Source organism: Amblyomma americanum, chromosome 4, assembly GCF_052857255.1.
Source record: "Amblyomma americanum isolate KBUSLIRL-KWMA chromosome 4, ASM5285725v1, whole genome shotgun sequence".
NCBI classification, from domain to species: domain Eukaryota; kingdom Metazoa; phylum Arthropoda; class Arachnida; order Ixodida; family Ixodidae; genus Amblyomma; species Amblyomma americanum.
In genome coordinates this window covers 204263807-204285772 of record NC_135500.1, presented here as the reverse complement: position 1 = coordinate 204285772, position 21966 = coordinate 204263807, and the positions used below count along the sequence as shown (strand labels likewise).

General features: G+C 48.1%; 2 protein-coding genes across 9 annotated transcripts in view; one reads left to right on the top strand and one right to left on the bottom strand.

Moving 5' to 3' along the window:
* Positions 1 to 17754, bottom strand: part of LOC144129139 (uncharacterized) — a 51031-nt gene extending 33277 nt beyond the window's left edge. For both annotated transcript variants that reach the window (XM_077663072.1, XM_077663073.1), the window contains exon 1: positions 17624 to 17754. The gene's annotated coding sequence lies outside the window, so the exon portion shown is untranslated. The remainder of the gene's footprint in view (positions 1 to 17623) is intronic.
* The window catches only part of LOC144129129 (uncharacterized), a 69116-nt gene that overhangs the window by 27160 nt on the left and 19990 nt on the right, over positions 1 to 21966 (top strand). For 5 of the 7 annotated variants that reach the window (XM_077663052.1, XM_077663056.1, XM_077663055.1 and 2 more), the window contains 10 exons: positions 1010 to 1135; positions 3019 to 3141; positions 3949 to 4071; positions 5845 to 6030; positions 7577 to 7732; positions 9517 to 9639; positions 10861 to 10986; positions 11813 to 11935; positions 12464 to 12655; positions 20221 to 20436. In XM_077663052.1, coding sequence (XP_077519178.1) covers positions 1010 to 1135; positions 3019 to 3141; positions 3949 to 4071; positions 5845 to 6030; positions 7577 to 7732; positions 9517 to 9639; positions 10861 to 10986; positions 11813 to 11935; positions 12464 to 12655; positions 20221 to 20436 — 1494 coding nt within the window. The remainder of the gene's footprint in view (positions 1 to 1009; positions 1136 to 3018; positions 3142 to 3948; positions 4072 to 5844; positions 6031 to 7576; positions 7733 to 9516; positions 9640 to 10860; positions 10987 to 11812; positions 11936 to 12463; positions 12656 to 20220; positions 20437 to 21966) is intronic. The other 2 variants (XM_077663053.1, XM_077663054.1) reach the window with 2 other exon arrangements.

The window sequence follows — 21966 nt, the reverse complement described above, 5'->3', positions numbered from 1 at the left end:
TTGCTCGCGCCATACACCGTCCTATCCTTCTTGTATGGAACTAATGCGAGGCTAACAACAAGGTATTTCTGGACCAGCCGTCCCTAAAAGCATGTTCAAGGTCTGCGTTCTTGAAGAAATATTTACACTTGCGGAATCCCCCCCCCCCCCCCCTTTTTTTTTGCTTTCCATCTGCAGAGGCAAGACGTGCTACCTTATAATCATACGCAGTACCACAATCTTCGGCCGATGATGCGTTGTGGCGCCGCGTCTTATTATTTTTGTCTCCTTCTTGGAACACTTTACTGGGGTTGTGTCCTGCTCTCTTTGGGAAACTACCAAAGGCGCCATCGTATTTCCAGCTAGCGATGCAAGCCAGTGTAGATGGCGAGAGTTTCCAAGGAGCGTAGAAACAAAGCTACTACCTAGAACACTCCAGGAGCGAATTTATTGCAGAAATGCGTTTTCAGTGTCTCTAGCAATAAATATAGCCCACTGATAGTGCTGCTCGCCTGAAGATTAAGGTTTTAAGTTGCAAATAAAGCCCCATTTATCATTGCATGCGCCTCAGGGACTGAGTAATCATGGCTGGAGTTTGACTGCTAAGCACGAGAAACCGGGATCAAACTCCAGAGGCAGCGGTAGCATTTCTGTGGAAATGAGATGCAATGCAAGAACGCTTGTGTATAGTATGTGCGATGCCAGTGCATGTTAAAGAATCCCAGGGAGACCAAAAAAAAAATCCAGGGTTGTCGGAAAAAAACCATGGGTTTCCGTAAAGAGTCCCATTTGGTCGAAAAGAGCCATAGGTGTTCGAAAAAGCCCACGTGGTTGAAAAAAAACTCCTGTGGTCGAAACACTCTAATATGTTGATTTTACCTGCTTCGTTTGACTCCCTTTTTAATCCTTTACCTCACACCGTGATTCAGAGGTCCGATAAGTGTGGAACAATTACTAAAGCTTGCCTTTCCTTCGTAAGCATTTGTCTTTTCAACCCTTTCATATTTGCGCTGCATGGTTCGTTTTCCAGACATCGATGAGTGCTCCGAGGGACTTGCAACCTGTTCCTACCAGTGCGAAAACACTCCAGGGAGCTACAGGTGCACTTGCCCTCCAGGCTACAAAGCACATGACTACAACGTTACAGAGTGCATTGGTGAGGTGCTTTCGAGTTACTGAGTTTCTTAGTTGTGCAGCACTATTTTTTTTCGCTTCTTGTAGCCATCTTGCAAACACAAGCTCGTCCTCACCGTCGTACTCTGGACAACCAGCTAACGCTGTCCGTCCTCTAAAGCCTCCTTCAGAAGTCTCATCCTTCGCCGAAGCGGCCGCCATTTAGTCTCCAAGGCAGGCCCTCCCGTCTGTTTACATCGCTCATGTGAGGAAAGCTACACAGATTAATGAGTTTATTAGGAACATTACTCCCGATTATCGGATAAGCATAAATCGTCATTTTTCTTCATTCCTTCTACTTATGTCTTCCGAGATGTGTCCATGAACGCATTTTGTACCCTCTTCGGTAGTACCATATGGTATGAGCTGCTGAATAGGGACATTCTATTTTCAGGACGCACCGAAAGGCCGAGGAAAAGTGCCGGGAGATTTAACTTAGTTGCGGCTGCGCACCTTATTATTCACGGAAAAGGAGCACGAAAGGCGCGGTGTTGCGCAGACGGAAGAAGTGCCACTCGCTTTCGGTCTGTTTTCTACTTTAGTCTCGCTTTTGGCACTGTTTGTCCTTGGCGCCATGCCAAGAAAATAAAAACAGGAACGCTCACTGAACTCCAGAAAAACATACCTTTGAAATGTTTGCTGCAGAAAGAGAAAAAAACGATAGCCATCACGAAAAACTCAGTGCAGTGCAAGGTTATAGGCACCGTAAGCCCGCCAGGCGCCTCCGCCATCGGCGCTGCGTCCAGCGCCACCAGTGGCCGGTTGTGCGTCACAGATTTCCTCGCATGTTTCCTCAACAGCTTCGCAGGTTTCCTTCCAAGTGGAAACTTGAATAAAGGCGTAAATCTTTATGAATCCGGCAATGTTCACGACCTAAGGAAGCTTATGACTGAAAATGGGAGTGAAGTAGCGCTCATATCTGCCACAAGTCGTCGACAAAGAACCCGCGGCAAATGAAACAACGAGGGCGTTGTTACAGTATTGTTTCACTTAAAAAGGCACATATGCAACAAGAAAGCAGCCTTTTACAGATCATTAATGACAGCAAATTCATGTGTGATGAAAATAATCACTCAGAAAGATTGCAACTTCTGAAAACAAACGATTTGAACCCATGCAAAGCCTTCCCCGTTCATGCTCCCAATGTGCCGTCGGATAGTGGAAAAACGTGGTCCCCCGGTGAATTCCGACAAGTTCTGTTGCAGCCTACAACACAGCACACGCTAAACAATTTCTCACGCATGAGGGTGCAAATCAGCTGTCCCCAGAAGAACCTTCATTGCCACTTGTTGGGTGCTAAAGAAGGGTGCAGAGATCAGCACCTTTCAGGAAGGGTGCACAGCATGAAAGTTTAGAGGGAGCGAATCAATCCAAGGCTTTGCTTCATGGGTGAATCAATGTGGAGAACTCTTTCAACATATATTCGTAGAGCAGTTAGCGTTACTCTTTTTAGGCATCATAGGTGCCTGCAAAAATCAGTCCGACAAACCGCAAGATGCTGCTCCATCACCGTTGCCTCCCCCCCCCCCCTCTGGACGCTCGCACCGCCGCTAGAAGCGCTCGCGTCGCAATGGAGTTGGATGGACAGGGCGCCTGTATCTATATAAGAGTGCATAAAGTACCGTGTGTCGGCACACGATTTTTACGAGTCTGTAAATAGAGTGCCCTGTGTCTGTTGCACCACTACCTGAGTCAAGTATCCCGCAATCCCCTTCCGCCTAAATTACTGAATCCTTGCTGAAAGTTAATACTAAAGTGTGATGGTCCCGAAGACTCGACCGCGATATCGCCACGTTTGCGGCGGTATTTTGTAGCGCTTAAGTACGAGAACTTTCCCTCACAGAAGTTGTTTCTACTTCTCCGCAGATATCGACGAGTGCAAACAACAGCCTCGTCCTTGCTCTTATGGTTGCCAAAATACTCTGGGAAGCTACAAGTGCTCGTGTCCGGCGGGCTACATGCTACAGAGAGACCAGAGTCACTGCGAAGGTGATACTATCTTTACTTGCGTCTAACGTATGTTCTAGCAGGTGACTGTTTTGCGACGTATGATTGATTATTGGGCAAGTTCGAAGCGAGACCGCAAAAATATTTCCGCATGCGTGGAACGAGTAGATGGGGAGGAATCACGATGAAAAATCTTCAATGAGTGTTTTCTTTTCTTCAAATATTAAGGAATGTTTATGTGGGAAGTAATCGCCTCCGTTAAATTTCACCTAACGAAATTGTTGCCTTTTGAAATACAGAAGTGTTATGATCGCTTATCTGAATGCAATAGACGCTGACAAGTGCTGTACCATGCCATTGGATTATGCCCTCTCTCACAATTTATGTTGTACAAGCTTTAAAATCCAGACTCCGCAGATAGAAATGTGTTTAAAAGATCTAAGTGAAGTCTAAAACTCTGTCAGAAGCATGCAGTAATCTTATTCAGGGCTCTGCAGTATTCTGCCTCTGTCTGAAATATTCTGTCCCGCTTTCTGCGGAGTACTTATCTAGGCACTTTTCTTTCCCTAACTATTTCATATATGCGGTGTATATGTCGTTTCTCGCTGCATACTGCAATGTTAGGCACTCTTTCTTTAATAATCCAGTTCTGCACTAGGGTTTCCGTGAGTGAGAAAAGAATACGCGAACAGACTTAACCAAGCGCGTTCGAAAATGTGAAAGTATTAGTGACCTCCAGTTGTTTCGTCGGGAACTTTGTGCGGATTGTAATTTTCCCAGCTTGCTCATTTCTAGGGCCCAGAGAGTGATATTATTCTCCGCTTCGTCCTTTATTGAATTCATTCCCAGACATAGACGAATGTGAAATGGGGCAGCACAAGTGCCAACAAATGTGCTTCAACGGGCTGGGAAACTACCGCTGCGGCTGCCGTCACGGCTTCCAACTTGATAAAGATGGTATATCCTGTCTTGGTAAGTTCTGGTCCACAGTACTGGCTTTCGTACCGAGAGCCTTATTTGGTCAAACAGAAATCTTGGAAAGGCACAGCTATACGAATCGAGTCTTGTGCAAAAATTTGCTGAAATGGTGCATCGTAGTACACGGCTGGCGAGCTTAGATCCTCAGAAGGATTAGTATAATTATGAGACATCATTGCAGCGTACAGAAACACACGGGCAAAAAGAGTAGACATCACGGACGCCGGATAGTCATAATTATACCCTGAACCAACTAGTCCAGCTCTCTACGCTTAGTATTAGTATACAATTAACTATTAGATGTGAATATTTTCGACAATGTCCAGCTCCGTAATCGCTAGGAGGGCGAGAAATCATGAGCCATTAAGTAGTTTTCGCTGGCATTCCCGAAATTTAGAAGATCAAGGTCAGCTAATGAGCTCAACAACGTATGATAATCGCAGTAACGTGTTCGTGCAAATTCCTGCACTTACCTGACGGACGACATTTCTGGCTTCTGTGCATCAGAAGACAGAACAGAAGCAGGCCCATGTTATTTTCTTCAGAGGTGAGGAACATTTTGTTGCGAAGAAAATCAGTGCCACACCAAACACAAAAAGGTCCAACGGCGCGTCAATGAGCTGCTCAAGGATGTGCGGATTACGGCAATGTTAATGCTTGAAACACGTAAATGGTTGTCCTGAGTTCTGCCTGGTTTGCTTCTTTATTTGACGCAGTGCTTGCATTTGAACATGAATGTTATATAGTGCTACGTTGTGCACGACTGTGTTTAGTCGGTTCTTGCGAGTGCATTAAAAAGAATAATGGCGATTACACCCATGTTATTGCGAATATAGACCTAGCTGTTCCTCCATGCATAAGCCTTTGCAATTGTTTCTTGTGACAAGCATGAATGTGTGATAATTTGTGTTTCTGTTGTGGGAGGCTTAGTCATTTGCATGATTTTGGGAGATAAGGACTGTGTGCACGTCGTGGTGACGTTATATATATATGGGCAAGGGGGCGAGAGTCATCCCGTCGGGGGTGTCGGTGCGTAGTGCCACCTTTCGCAAAGGTCACACTCCGATACGCGGATACGCGGACACTCGATGGTAATCGCGACAACTGCTAGTACATATCGGGCGATGACTTCACCGACCATAATTCGCTCTACATCGGCAGGCTGAAACATTCACAGTATGCCCATTGCGTTTTATAGGATGGGCTGCAGGTGCAGCTGGCGATCAGCGCCTGCATAATTCATTTCCCATGTAACTCCATTTGGTATTGAAGGAAATTCAGCTTCGAAATGTGACGCGGAATTACAAGTAGCTTAACCAGTTTTATAAGACGCGGCTCAGAACGTTTACTATTTGTCAGCACCGCTGTCGTTCTGAATCACCAGAAGCAAGCTATCAGTTGCACCGCACGCGGTGGTGCCTTGTACTTATTTTAGTCGAAGCTTAAAGTATTTTCAGAGTTTTGTTGACAGCTTGTTGACAACCGAATGGCTGTCAACAAGCTGTCAACATTCTTCTTCTTGGCAGATAATAATGCTCAGGTAAGATTAATAAACGTGCGGTAGAACGAAATCGAATAAAGGGGGGTGACACGGTGAAGAGGGGGTAGGGGGGGGATAGCAAGTAAATACCACAGTTCAAGCCCAGATAATGAAGCTCTCCTCCCCTTCCGTTCTCGTTGCAAAGAGTGCAGCTGCACGACTAAATACCCCTCAGGAATAAATATTCCAAGTTCGTATGTCAGTGCATGTGTTGCGTTCACTTGCAGACATCGACGAATGTGCAACGGGCGAAGCAAGGTGCAGCGAGGTGTGCGTCAACATCGAAGGAAGCTACAAGTGCGAATGCGGACCGGGCAGGGTTCCTGCTCCCTTATACGGTGGTTACGGAAGACATGGCGGATACGGCCAAAATAGCGGCAATTCCGGCTATAGACGCAACGTACACTGCCAAGGTAAATATGGAAGCCATCTCAGCAGAGCTGAAAAGGCGCTGCGCACGCATGGCTTTGAAACTGGTTGAATGTTTTAATATGTGCATCGATAGGCTGGTTGGCATTCACGTGTAGGCTCATGCATCCGTATTACAGCTTTTCTTGCGCGTACTACTGTAATGATCGAGCACCTGTCCCCATATTGTCCTGGCGGTCCTACTCATACTTCCATTGTCTGTAAGTTCAAGTCTGAGCATATATAAGCAGTCTCAGTTTCATCATTCATTAAAGCTGGGTACAGGGTGAAAATTTGCACCTAAATTACTATTTCCAGAAAGAAGAGTCCATGACAGAAATTTAAATCTTTTGTGTAAACCTTGCTAGAGCGCTCTCTTCTCATCGAATAGACAATGGGCTCTGAGCTCTAAACACGAATACGCCTATGCGGGAGTAAAAAAGAGTAAGCTGCCCTCTGGTGCGTTCTCTTTAATAAAAAAGAGTACGCTTGTGGACAGCTTAGCCCCGTTTTATTTCTTTCTGCTAAAAGTGCGGTGGAAGATAATGCCGTTAGACTGCCTTGCTTCAGGCTGTGTGCAGGCATCTCCGATCAGCCTAAAAATGTCAAGATAGCAGTTTAGAATGTAGGTCATTAGAAGTATTCCTTTTATACCAGGGTAGCGACCACTTTGACATCTCTAGTAACTCCTAACGTGCCTTCTTCGAATTCAGTATGCCAATTTCGCTTTTCCGGCAGCTCCTCTTTCGTTTTTCAGAACTAATAAAGTTTTTCCTCCTCCTCCTCCCCTTGGTTCAACTAATATCTCGCTCTAATCCACCACTTTCTTAATCCTCTCCTAATTTTCTGCTATTAATTGTTTCTAATTTCTTTTCATACAAGAACTTCATCTACCACCGTTTAATATATTGAGCGTCACGCACCTACATTTGACGGCAGCTTCGGACTACACCTCCGCCCACTGAAAATTATAGTTAGCGCAAAAGTAAGGTGGATTAATGAACACATGTTAATCACTTACAGGACTGTCATCGAGAAGTATGCCAGTGGCATCTCTAGCGACTAATGCAATGTCTGCACCTGAACATCAGCCGTCAGGGAAGGTGGCGACATGAGTACAACTTTTTGATAACATGCATATCACACACTATACGATAAACACCTGTGAAAATAACTTGGCCATTAATATCAGAGAGCCTGCAGTGCCGCAAAGAGCAGCAAAAAGGGTAGTTACCTAAAACCCTCGAATGAGTTTATGACTTTCGATTTATGCATCGCACGAGTTTCGCAACCTTCGTTATCAATCCCCATCAAATAAAAAGAATATTTGAGCACAACGGAAGAGTTCCTTCTCAAGGACTTTTCTTATTATCTGTTAGTCGCTTTGTTTTACGAGTGACAAGATTTACTTCAAAATTTGAAGTACAATGTCCCTGCATTCATTTCCCATCTGTGCGCCTACTCTGAGAGCAAGTGGTATTATCAAATGTCCGTTTAGATCAAGCGATTGACTTCGTCCTCTGATTTATGCCGCCATTGACTGTTCTACAGACTGTCCCGTGAACACGTACAAGGATGACGAGTTCGGCCAGTGCGAAAAGTGCCCCGCCAGGAGCCACACGAATGGCACCGGCAAGGCGTCGAAGAGAGACTGCATCTGCGACCAGGGATACCGCGGTAGTCCGGGAGACGGTGTCCGCTGTGAAGGTACAAAGGTGCCCGTCTGAGGGCGCATGACATTGCTCGAAGGGTGATGCTTACGGACCCCTTTCCCAGCATTGTGTGCACACTCAGGGCCGTATTATGCAGCAATCCATTCCGTTTCCATTTCACTTGGCCGTGACGTCACTATGACGGCTGCAGCAGGAAGTTTGGAAGTTAAGGAGGAATCATAATTAAGCACGGCTCGTTTCGCCACGGTGATGTCGCTAGCTGCCCTGCTTTCACCGCAGCCAGTTTGGCCGAGGCACAGGGTCCGCCACATGGTCCGCCACTTGGTCGCCCGGATAGGGGAAGCCCACTGTCACTCCCGAGACGAGATTAGCGTCGTTAAAGCGCATTCCTTAGCGTCGGTGCCGTTCTGCCAGTCTGGCGTAGGCAAAAGGCACGCTGTAAGTATAAGTGGCATCGCAGACATGGTCCCGCCACGGCCTACATCACCAGGAGAAGCGAACAGTGGCAGAGAGGCAAACGAAACGCAAAACAAATGAATTGTTGCATAATTAGTATCTCAGTTAAATTTCCTTCGAGAGCAGGCGGGTGCGGTGCTCCACCTGGTGACAGTCATTTCCTTACCTGTTTTTTTTTTTGCCTGCTTCATTTTACATCGTGTTTACAGCGGTGAGGATAATAACGACACTGGACGGGCGTGAGCGCAGAGCTGAATCTAGTTCCAGCGGGTACCATTTAGAGTTGTCCATAGAGTTTTGTACCATATATACATTTCTGTAGACCTTCGGTGCTGCAGCAGAAAGACCTTCAAGTTAGATTTTGCGTGCACGTCAGCGCTGAACTCTGGCAAACAAAAGCAGAAGCCTATCTGTCCAGATGCCTGTGCTTTCAAGACGGCTCCTTTCATAGGCCAAAGCTGAAAGCTATTGGCGTGCTCAAAATGCGCAGATTACAGGTCGATTTTTGAGCGATCAGTCAGGCCGGCTTTACTGTATATACTATATATCTGCACTTCTTCGTCCTCTGTGTACGAACAAGTGACGCTATACTAACACGTTACCTCCCCTACTTCTGCTGATTCTGTGACGCTACAACTTCATGCGGCTCCAAGCAGCCGCGAGATGATAGTGCTGCGGCAAGGGTACTGTAGGTCTGCGCAGTAGCCTGTGATACTGTGACTTCGTAGCATCATGTGGCTGCAGATGGCTTTGATGTCACATGACATGCGTTCATGATTGATAGCCTTCTCTGCACAACATCAGAATGTGACGACATGGCCCTGAAGCGTCTTTTCATTTGATGCTATGCTCGCCGTTATCGTCTGCCTTCCAAAATCTTCTTGTTACCGCGCTATCTATAAAATTTCGAAGGTTAACCGTCTGACGCAAAGGTAAATGTAAGAGAGGGCTCACTGCTCATTTCTTAGTGTAACTCTGACGACATAATGCTGCTTCCGGTACCAGTACCCGGATTTAAAATTAAAAAAAAAACTTAAGTTATCATATGCATGCAAAGAAAAGAAAAACACATTTTCAGTCATTTACGATCTTGCAGTTTAGATCTTAGCTTAGAAGATTGTTTGCAAATTGGCTGAGATCGCAACAAAATGGGAATGTGAGCATATGGCTAACCGTTAATGAGAGAGGGACTACTTTCTCAGGCCGCGAACAATTATTTATTAATTTTTGATGAATGCTTTTCTCTAAACTAGACCAGGGAGAAGCTGAATCGTGGACTTATTAATGGTAGTATGGCTATATATAATTTTCACAAAACTTGTCTTTTGCCTTTTTGGGATATACTGTGCGTGTTTGTTTCAGATGTCGACGAGTGCAAAGAGCAACTGCTAAACTGTTCTCACAGCTGCATCAATCTTGAAGGAAGCGCTTTTTGCAGCTGTCCATTCGGTATGAGGCTCCGGCCCGACAACCTCACCTGCGACGGTGAGTCAGACTCAGATGCACTCAGAATAATCAGTGTACGAAGAGCACATAAGCAGAAGCAAAACGCACGCTACGCCAAGCGGGTCTTGAGACTCGGTTTCACCGTGGCGTTCTTGGTGCTCTGCTTTCATGAAGAAATGGCCGGACAGCGTAAAGAAGAGTGGGACATAGAGTGAAACTGCAAGTGCCTTAATTGTTTCAGGCGCCATTTATCATTTCGGTTACAAACAAATAACTTCCTCTTGAATCCCGGCCTCAAGAAGACCAGTTCGTTAGGTTTCTAAAAGAACACACCAATCGTTAATTTTACACGCGCCTCCACATAATATATTACACAAAATATCAAAATATTTGAAAACAGATATATTAAAATACCAGGACTTGTAAAACTAGCACACCTAGGATCGTTGAATCATTTTCGATTTCGACAATGCGCATGACGCTAGGAATTCGGGGGAAAAAGAGTTGTCTTTCGAAACTGTTGCAAAATCTGTGCAAGAAATTGGCGGCAACTTCGCTTACAGTTTTGAGGATTATTCGCTGCGTTTATGCTATTTAAATAGCATATTTTTTTGTCGTTTGAACATTCTTTGCTGCGTTACTGGCTGCGTTATTTGCTGTATGAAGGATGCTGAATTGGATTGAAACAAAGAAATCAGTGCTAGGTGGAAAATTCTTCGAGTGCGCAATGTGCAAAGTTTTGTGGAAAGCGCCTTAAAGGGTTAAAAGTGCTCGGTGGGCGCGTTATAAATGTGATAATGCAGCAGTGACACGTTTGTTGGCTCAAGTTTACGTAAGGAAGCCAATTCCAGCAGTCCAAAAGTGACGTTGGCAGAGCAAGATACTAAATAAACAATGCCACACGCTGTGACAACAAAAATTTAAAAATTTGGACTTTCTTAGCAACGAACAAGTGAGATTACGGGAGAGAATATTTTATAAAGTAAAGAGCACCTTGTTTTAGTAGATGAACGCTTTCTACTAAGAATATTGAGCGGTCATTCGTCTGCTCTTCGTTCAACACAGGCTGCCTCCCGCCTTTTCTTCCAAAACAGAATATATGTGGAACCATGCAAACAAAAAAAGGGACGGCGGGAAAACACCAGGTCTAAAATTGAGGTCCCTATCTTTCTGCCGGATAAAAGTCATCCACTTGTCTCATGAGACCCCGGCAGAGGCGATTTTTCTGCCAGAAACTGTTTCTTTGTTTTTCGCGCGCAGACGTGAACGAGTGCGTGGAGAACCCGCGAGTGTGCAGCCAGCTGTGCACCAACACGTTCGGAAGCTACGCGTGCTCCTGCAAGAAGGGCTACACGCTGTCTCCCAGCGACGGCTTCAAGTGCATCGGTACGACCAGGTCTATGTCTACCACGCAAACACACGCGCGGGTTGGAATGGTGACGTGCGTTTTAGAGCGATGTCTCCTCTTCACATAAAAATCTGTCACCTTCGCCCTACGATAGTCTCCTTTAATGCACGATGTCACTAGGAATCAGTCCGCGGTGCGAAAGGAACAAGATCCAAACATAACTTGCGCCAGCAACACCATTTAAGAGCACGCGGTCGGCGGATTAATGAGACACCGAATAAAAAGAAGAAATCAGTCTCAAAGAACAGAATCTTATCTAAAATCGTCGTGTCAACGTGAGAGCTCCCAAGAGCATTGTTTGTGGCAGGCCACGGTCCATCGGTCTTCAGCAAACGGTCTGCAGGCATGCCGAAACGAACGTCGCTAAAGGACGTGGGACTTGGCGAAGGAAGTCCATCTGCTTCGTTCAGCCCCAAGTCCTTGAGAGCACTTCTTTCATAATGGGCCAGTAGTAGCCCGTCCGGTCTCTTTTTTGCGCCCTATGCGCAAGACCGATTGCAAAGTAAGTGATTCTCCGAGAAATCAAACGTCCCTCTCAGTGTACTCAGAAACTCGTGTCATTGTTAGTGTGGTTAACACACGCCATAGAGTTGTGCACTCATGATCTTGGGCGGGACCATTTCATTGGGAGTGAATTGTCCCGGGCCTTTGAGGTGGTGATCTTCTTACCCAGTGCTCTCTGATGGGTAAATGCAAGATTCCACAGATATATGATTAATAAAGGTTTCAGTCAGCCGGTCATGTTCTGTTTTAGTGGAATTCCAGCTCACCGGAAGTTCATAGTCTTTTTCTCGTGGTCCTCAGATGACGACGAATGCGCCACTGGAAGCCACGGTTGCAGTCACACCTGCGTCAACTATGACGGCGGCTACTACTGCCAGTGTCCCAAGGGCTTCAGGATCACTGCCGACCTCAGAACATGCTTCGGTTAGTATTCACCGCTCAGAAGAGATCGAAAGTACGGTTTGATAGTGTTCAGCTGGTCGCCATTTACAGCTCGCTATATAACTGCGCACCGACTTCAAATGCAGAGCGCTTGCATTGTATTAATCGGGAATGGTTGTTCGGGAAAGTAATTATTACGATCTGCAGTAAAACTGCGACAGAGGCGGCAAATTTGTCTGAACCTGTCTTTACAAAAATTGGGAGTACGCAAGAGTTTGCAGATTTAGTAGCAGCGCTTGAGAGGTGCACAGAACAGGATATTTAAATACGGCTCACACTTTCCGTTCAGTTGCATAGGCTGGGGAGTCTGTTCCCATGGTCAATGGGCTTTCCGGCCGCAGGCTGTAATTCCTCTAGATTCTTCTCCTTTGCCTGGCACAGAAAGACTGGTACCGGTATTCAGGGCTAGCCACATATTGGTACTCGTAAACGTGCCCGCTAAGCCTATACTTCCAGCTTTATTCTTTTTGACATGTGATGATCTTGCAATGCAATGTTCTCCGTTGCCAGAGGTCACGTGCCCGATGTTCATCGACGCGGCCAACAGCGTGACAAAATGTGAGCCGGATATTGTGGACAGCTCTGCGGTGATAGGCACGAGGTGCCACATAAAATGCAAGTCAGGCTTTAAGCTGGAAGGTGCCAGTGCCACCAATTGCACCGAGAACGCTACTTGGAGCAACGAGCTACCCACATGCAAAGGTAAGCTTCTGCACCGTGTGCACGGTCTATGTGAGCCGACGCTTGCGCGATATTCCAGAGAGGTCTGTCCAGCACGCAGCCCTGCTCTCAGTGCGTTTCGGTAGAGCGTAATAGAGACATTTAGCATAACGCGATCCGCGGCCGCTATCATGATCCGGTTTCGCGCGGAGCCACGGCGTTTGCGCGTATCGCCTCCAGAGCGCGAGATGGCGCCACGTGCTGGCCAGCTGAGAGAACGACTGCCGCTTCGGGAGCAATCAGCGCGAGCGGACTGGCGGCGCGCGGAAGCTGGCCACGCTATGCTAAATTTCTCTAAAGGCGCGCTCACATTAGCGGGAAAACGCGCAACGCTGGGCGTTTTCCGCGTGCCGCTTCCCGCGCAAGCCGGTTTTTCTCCCGCGGACAGCCTGCTCTGCCGTCCCGCGGAGCGATGGGTTCGGTACCTATTTTTCCCGTGCCGGTGACCAGAACAGCCAATGGGCGCCGACCGTGAACCGTGACGTCGGTCCCAGTTCAGTGACCCCGTCGGCGGAGGCGGAGGCTGCGCGCGTCCGGCCGGCCGGCCGGCCGGGCACTCGCACTCGGCGGCTGCTTTGCCAGGGCGACGGGAGGGGAGCTAGCAGGGTGCGCTTTCCAGTCTTCTCTAGTGTCACGTGACTATCCCCTTCTCTTTCTGCTCGTTCGGGTCCTCCCTCAGCGCCTCCTCTCTCCACATTCCAAGACAACCGCAGCGAGAAAACGCGCGCAGTGTGAGCGTCATTCTGAGGAGCTGCGAGGCAGCGTCGACGTTGACGCTGTGCCGGCGCGGGAAGCTTCCCGCTAGTGTGAGCGCGCCTTAATAGACGTTTTTAGCATACCGGAGACGTATACCGGTTTACCGGACGCCGGCTACGCATGCGCAGTGGCTCCCCCTCACCCACGGAGGAAGACTTAAGGAGTGGAAACTCCTACGTCTGCGGCGACCAGAAAAGGTCACAAGCCCGCGGCGCCAGTATCCTGCTGGCGGCCTGGAAAGAAACTACTGAAATACAACGTCACGGCGTGCCCGCTGAAGCAAACACCCGTTTCGTCTGCTTTGAGCACGCGCCGCCGGAGAGCGCGCCGAAGCCGCCTGCCCTAAAGTGAATTAGCCTGCCCGGGCGCTGCTTTTTTTTTTTCCTGCTGCTTCTACGAGGCGCCGCAAGGCGCCGCCGCTGTATGCGCCTTCATCTGGTCGCCTGCGCTCGCTCGCGCAGACGGGAGTTTCACCTCCTGTATAGTCTTGCTCCGTACCCTCACCCCAACAATGCCTCTGCGCATGCGCGAGTGCGTTCCGGTAAACCGGTATACGTCTCCGGTTTACTGGAAAGGATTGTGGACTGTCGATTATAGCTAGCTCTGTTTTTTGCGTGAGAACTGCATTTGTTCTTTGTGAACGCCACAAGAGTTCAGTCTCACCGGCGCTTTCAATCGCATTTGTTTTGTTTTTGTGACGATTGTCCATTGAGTCGTGAATTCAGTATTATTGCGCGCATTAAGTAATGAGTTCAGCATTATAGCGCAACCCAAGACGGAGTCTTGATAAAGACAGGAGACACATTGGCGCCTGTAATTTCGCTATAATTTCGATGTGAGGACACACCAGATCGCCCAAACTGCCATTATTAGTCATAGAGATCAGTCTCGCCATTCCCCCGACACCGTTCTGTTTCGTTGGGAAAGGAATGTAATTCAAGTTAGAAAGAAGGCCAGCCAAAAAAGAAAAAAAAAACACGACGTCTCGAACCTACTCGGTTCCTCCAACAGGTGTGATTGCGAGCGGATTGCAGCTTCCCTTTTTCAAGCCTTCGGTTAGTCATCTGTCGGGTCACTCGACGTAGCTGTAGATGTAAGAGGGGCGGGGGCAGTAGTTACCATATTCCCGCGTCTTCTGAATATGCAGTGACTCAAGTAAAAGCCTTCTGCACCGGCGCGGCTCAGTGTCCAGCACAATAGTTCCCTCGAAGTCAGTTTTGTGGTCAGATGCCTCGCAGTGTCCACCGCCGCGCTCTGTTCCCTGTTCATTTGTTCTACATCCAGATTTGTGTTGCTTCATTATTTCGGCCAAGTTCACGGTTGCACCACCGCACCACTTGGAGCAGGGAGTCTTGCATACTTGTGTAGGCTTTATTCTTTTTCTTTCGCTGCCTTCCCGGGATTGGCAGTTCGAGCCGAAACGCTTGCCTTCAGGAGTTTCACATAGATGCATGGAAGGTGTTCGGAAACTGGAAGCGAAGAGGAAACTACTTCTTTTCACATTTATCGATTGCGAAGAGCTTGCAGCATACCACATTTTGGAACGAGACGGCCAACGACCCAGAAAGGCAGCGCTCAGTATGGTTGCGACCTCATGTCCTCTGCCAAAAATCGCTGCTACATTTCGACGTCACGAACCGGGAAAATGTAACATGAAAATGTGAATGAAAAATGTGAGCAAAATCCTTGGGCGCTAAGGCGTCGCCATGTCCTGTGCTATAATTACAAACAATAAAATCGCTTGGTTTGTTTGCATCACAAGGCCCCCTTAAAACACAGGAAAGGAAGCAATCCATTATAGCCGGCGAGGTTCTGTTCTCATCGCTATTCGTCATAACGTTACACAAATTCACAGAACGCAACGGCCGTGCATTTTCACCTTGCTGATTGCCTGAGCTTTTCCATATTCATGGAGACGTAAATACATGCAGAACATTTTGTCCGGAGAAAAATTGACCACACTTCCAGTTGTACAGTGGTGAGAAGCCCTGTCTAGAGCGGGCCGATGGTGCTGGGCGGAGCAAGTCAGCGCCATCTAACGTTAAGCTCTGGGTTTGAGTTATGCGTCCAAGGTCGCTTCGTTTTGATGGTGTATGGCTCTATCTTCTGCTTCCCTCTTCGGGGATCACTGCTCAGAACCAGGGGAGGGGGTGAGTGTGGAAGGGAGGGGGTCCGGAGAACGGGAGCACACAGCCCACACCGGGCGATCCACTTGGGTGCATGGCAGGTAGGACTACACTGGTGAGGACTGGAGGTAGTGAATACTAGAGATGGTTCACCACGACACTGCGATGTAGGGAGAAGGATAGGAAGGTTGACCGCACAGGGAGTGGGCGGTCATGGTTAAGGTGTGGTCCACTCACAGCGACTGGAGCTCTGGGGGGCGGGGGTCACGGTTAAGGAAACAAGTTATGCGTCCCATGCGCATGCGCGGCCAAAATAAAGCGGCGCCTGCTCGTGGGCTCCCGGCCTCACTTCCGCTCAGTGCTTGCGCTTCATGGCGCGTTGAATGATGCGTAACAGCGGACGGAAAACCAAAGCGTTTCGCGCGAATCACGAGGCGGCTAGGCAAGTGAGTGCGAGTGATATCGGGTGATTGCGCGTTTCAAACACGCACCAGGCTAAGGGTGCGAGAATTGGGCCTAGTCGGTTGTCTGTTTTAGTCTTGTTTTATTTATTTATTTACAGTACACACTCCTGTGCCGAAGGATTTTAGCAGCGGAGTGGGTACAGCATAAAGGGACGAGTACGTGAATATAATCACACCAAAAGGGAGGGATGACAAAGGAGCAGTGCATCAAGACCAGTAGAACAGAAAAAAAAAACACACATGCGCGCGTTACCACGACGCAACATGCGGGGCAGGCGTGTTGTTTCATGGCGTGTCTTTGCGCTGTGTTATCAGCTACAAGGGTCACCGCATTTGACATCCGTAGAGATCTAGGAACTTGGCTTCCTCTACGCGGAGTGCACAGGGGTGTGGCAGTTTACGTCACTACGAGTGTAGAAAAATAAATGACTCCTTCATGATCGTTCATGCATTCCTACAAAATTTGTGTGTTCATTTTTGTCGCTTGGTATCCCACTGCGATTTGTACCATTTAAATAAATGTGCCATTATTCCTTCAAACCACCTTCTGGATTTTTTTTCCTTATTTCAGAGAAGATGCGCTGAGTTCAGAGTGTTACAGAAACAGAAGCCAATAAAACTGTCGCTGAGGAGTCAATTACTCTGCTGCACTTCCAGCCGCATAAGAAGCCCCAGAGGCAGCCAAGGTGGCCGGTCGAAACAGACGCGAAATGCGCCGTCCCTCGTACCGAAATACGCATCGCAGATACACGCCGAAAGACATTACGGCCGCGGCGAGTGGTGCGTTTGCAGAAAAGCGCGATCACCTGATATCACTAGCGCTTGCTTTCCCGACCGTCTCGTTACACTCGTGAAACACGGCGACATGGCGACGCCCTGGCCACCGTCACGGCGTCACTAAAGCCCCTAGATCAGCTTTGCTTTTTTTTTTTTTAGAAAAGCTCACGGAGGGACTTCGAACGTCACAAAAGCAGGCAGCGCGGCCCTGGTGACCCGAAATGAAATCGCAAGGCGGTGGCTGGAGAAGGAAGCGACGAGCAGGCTTCCCTTTGTTTTTGCCGCGCATGCGCATTGGACGCATAATTGAAACCCAGAGACTAATTAGATGGCGCTGACTTGCTCAACAGAGCACCATCGGCGCGCTCTAGACAGGGCTGCTCACCACTATGTACTATCGGGGACAAATAGGTATACTCCACGCAGCGGGAGTCGGAGCAACGGAAAACTGCATCGTAACGCCATCTACAGGCGGCATCTGGGATCAAGACAGCGAATGGGAGTCGTTTGCTATCCGCAGGCATGTCGCTTGACTCGTTTCAATGTTTCGTGCTTTAGACGGCGTTACGATGCAGTCTTCCGTTGTTCCGGCTCCGGCTGCGTGGAATATACGACTTTTATCCCCGATAGTATCTACTAACGTAAAAAGCCACGACTGCCACACAATTTTTTCAGCCGCATGCAACAATAAAATTTCTCGGGGCGTCGATGAAGCCTTTCGTCTCAGCGCACCCGGGCGTTCAATGCAGGCCGCCGCACATTGAAGCGGGAGTGGCGATAAGTGCATGCGCGTCTGTGGCATCAAAGGAGAGTTGAATGCTGCTTACCCCTATACACGACGATGATAATCCGGTCTTTTCGTATCCCTGCAAGTGAACTTATAGCGAACGAACGGGGGGCCGTCGGTGTCGAGAAAACTGACGCGTCACACACACACTGCCATGTCGACGCGGCGAAACAGTGCACGCGCCATCATTTGTATGCTGCGTAGACAATGTATGGCCAGTCGTTGCTTCTGCACGTATTGCCGGCTCGAGTGAGACGTTCACTGCAGCATGTTGCTGCGAAGGTCGATGATCATCCAGTCTCTCGTAACACGGCAAGCAAGCGCAAAGGAGAGGGCGGTAAGCTGCAGCGGCTGCGGGGACGCCGACGCATCGCACACCGCCATGTTGGCTCGACTGAGCTAGGCTGGCTAAACTCGGGAGCACCTTTCTGCGGCTGTGCAGCGGATGCTACGCGCGCGCTGCCAGCTTAAACGCTTCTCTCTCCCTCTCTCCCCGTGAACGCGTGATAAGAGCGCGCTTTTGAAGGCCTCGCCCTCGTAGCTTCCATTGCATAGCCACAGAAAGCTGTTCGCGACTATATGCTTCTCGCGGACTGGCGTCGCAGACGAAGCAGCACCAAGCTTTCGGCGAGCACGCTGGAGGCTTCAGAGGCATAGCCTGTGCAGCACTTTGCTGCGCACGTCGGCGGCGGCAATCCGGTGTCTAGTAGCGTGACAAATGTGCGTGAAGCAGCAAGAGCACAGGCGAGAAGCGAGCAAGTAGCGACGAGGGAGCCGGCATCGTCCACTGCAAGTGAGGCGGACCGGCAGCTGCCGCCAGGCGGCGGGCAGACGCTAACGATTCTAGTAAATCAGAGAACTGTCGGAAGATTAGCACTAGGTGCCCACGGGAAAACCACAAACGAGGCAGTACAGGGGGATATGGGCTGGGCAACGTTCGAAGCACGAGAAGCTCAGAGTAAAGTACTGTACGAAGAACGCCTGAGGTAATTGGATGATAACAGGTGGGCAGCTAAGGTATTTAAATACCTGTACCGAAAGAGCTCTGACACACAGTGGTGGAAACGAACTAGAAAGCTGGCCAGTAAGTTTTCCAGAGACGAGGAAGGAGAAAGAAAGAGCATTAAACGACAGGTTAAAAACGTCGAAGGTAAAAATTGGATAGATTCAATGGAAAAGAAGCATAGTGTAGAACTATATCGACGCTGGAAAAGGCAGATCAGGAAGGAAACGTTTTATGATAACTCAAGAGGCAGTGCCCTCCTCTTTGAAGCTAGGTCAGGGTGTCTTAGAACGCGCAGCTACAGGAAAAAAATTAACGAAGAAGATGACACATGTGCTGTGTGTGGTAAATTTGAAGAAACAATAGAACGCCTAATCCTAAAATGCGATGGTATCCATCCCGATGTCGATGCAGGCACAGTCACTCTTCCTGAGGCCTTAGGGTTTAGAGATAACAATAGTCATGTAAATAAATCTGCGGTGGAAATTAGCAAAAACCGATTGGAGGATTGGTGGCACAAAAGCAGAGAGGTGACATAAGTTCTAAAGTGTAGGAAGACGTTTTTTTTAAAGGAAATGGCGAATTGTATTAACAACTTACAGCAGAGTAAACAAAAATAAAGGAAAAAACTGAGCATAGTGGCAACAACCACTGCCCCGTTTCAAAGGGGACGCTCCATCCATCCATCCATCCATCCATCCATCCATCCATCCATCCATCCATCCATCCATCCATCCATCCATCCATCCATCCATCCATCCATCCATCCATCCATCCATCCATCCATCCATCCATCCATCCATCCATCCATCCATCCATCCATCCATCCATTTTTTAAAGGGCCTGAAGGTGTATTCAAGCCGAAGTACTCCTGCTTAGAAAAGTAGTAAAATCATCCGAATGACGTATTGTTCTCCTTGATTTCGTGATGGCAGTAAAAATGGGGGATTTCCTCCTCTTCACCCATTACAGCCGGTCGCACTATTTTTGATAAGGAGTTTGAAAGCGGACGGTAGTCATTTATACTCTTATTCGAGCTAATTTATGTTTACAGTGTCCCGACGACCGATTACATGGTGTCGAGAGTGCGGTTCGCTGTTTCCTTGACCTTTGCGCTCATTAAATGCCAAACCGCGGCGGTCCGAGAACTGATCTGTAGAAATCCTTATTGCACAGCGTAAAACACCTGAGAATGCCTGTCTTAGTTCACTCACCAGAATCAACCTCCTGAATATGAAAAAAAAAAAGAACGGCAGTTGGAGTAGAAGGCAGCAGAAAAGACAAGATTTCCCAACTTGTCATTCGGTGGGCGCTTTATTTTTTTCTGTTTTCTCGTCAAATTTTCATTTCACTGGATTCATCTAAGTCGCCCTTCTTGCTTGCTTTAATTTCCACATTTGCACATTCTCTCTCCAACAATTTCACTCCGGTTGTGTTCGCGCTCTCACTTGAAAATTATGTTACTACTAGCCCATTCCACCGCTATTACACAACTATTGATATGTTTTTCGGCCTGTGCTCTGAGCACCTTGTGCGTCTGTTCATTGGCTCTTTTCTTTTATATCCACTGAGCATGCGAAAGTTGTTACGCCACGCGAGGCGCCATGTTTGTTCCTGCATTCGTTCACCACCAGCTTTGTCCTGCCCTGGACTGGAGCACCCCGAGAACGGTCGGGTGATGCCGGAGCGGTGCCTCCAGGGCCTCGAGAACTATTTCAAGTCCAAGTGCTACTACCAGTGTGACCAGGGCTATGTGACTGATGGCAAGGCTGTCACCACGTGCGTAATGAATGGTGAAGGACCTGCGAAGGCGATGGAGTGGAAGCATCCCCCTGCCACATGTAAGAAAGGTACGTCAGCTTTCGGCCCATGCGTTCCAGCTTAAGCCAACCCGGCACAGCTCTCTGCATGCAGTTGTGCAGGCATACCATGTGTTTCAGCGGACACTTTCAAAAATTTTCAAAAACAGGCATTTTGGGGTAAAAATATGGCTTCTGCGGAATAGTATTACCAGTGTTGGCGGACACCAGCAGGTGAGTCGTCTTAAGTAGTAAGCTGGTTCACTGATCTTTAATAATTATTTTTTTAACTAGTACAGTTGGGCACCTAGTTGCAATTAGAGATTTGTAGCCAGTCGTTACTAATAGCCATGTGAGGTTTCAGAATTTCGAAAACGCGATTACCCCTGGCGCTCTGGCTCGATAAAATTTAGCTTTTTTGACTAGTTACGTGCACTAGAGAGGTTTCTTTTCCTACATGCTTTCGAAAGCGTACGTATTTTCGCACGATGCAGCCAAATTTTGTCCAGCCACAGCGGCAGGGGTAATGTCGTTTTCTAAATTCTCAAAACTGATACGGCTAATACTGACGGCTGGCTACAAATCTCTAATTGCAACTAGGCGCCGAATTGTAATAGTTAAAAAAGTTAATTAATCAAACATTAGTTAATCAGCTTACTACTTAAGACGGTTCACTGGTTTTCTGGTGACCGCAAACACTGGTAATATTATTCCGAAAAAGTCATTTTTTACTTCAAAAAGCCTATTTTTGACAAATTTTCAAAGTGTTCGCTAAGACACCCGGTATGTTATTTGCAGTTTTAAGTCGCTTACCAAAATATTTCGCATTTAAATAACTGCACCTGTACTCCTAACCATTGGAAGAGCAGAGGGCCATTCGTACAGCTTTCAAGTCGTAAGTCTCTTTAGTCCTCGCTTAACAATTCGCGGTTTCGCTTACCGAGCTATTGCTGGCTGGGATAATGGGTTACGCAAGAGCAGGATAATAAAAGCAATCATATACTAAGCCGGTTGCGACCCAAAATGCATCGCAAGTTTAGCCCACACCCGCTTCAGACAGCGGTTTCTTTCTTTTGTCATGCTCAAACTTTAGCGGTCCAGACTTTTCTCTCGAGTTCAAAGGAGCACCATACCGTCAAAAGCGATGCCAGGGCCACTTATGACCATCTCCATTAATGCTTACTGGCAATAAAGCATCAAGAGTTTCGCTAAATTGTTTAACGCGGTGCTGATGCGCTTGTACCCTCACCGCGCACCCAGTTCAGAGCTGAGCTCACAGCGACACGTAAATGTACACAGCAGATGAGTTTCAAGCACCGGCGAACAAAGTGATCGGCACACAGATCTCCCAAGCTTCCACTGCGCTCTTGTTATGGTATGACTCGCTGCTGTGGCTCAGTTTCTAATAAACCCTTCGTCATCCGGGCCCGATCTGCGGCGGAAGCCACAGGGGTCCCGGAAGAGGGACCCCTCCTAGAATTTGTCAGGTGCTGGCCCTCAAGGCCAGGCCCCACTCTCTCCTGTAAATAGCCTTGAATAATTGTATTCCACCACCACCACCACGAAGCCGTTTAGTTGCAG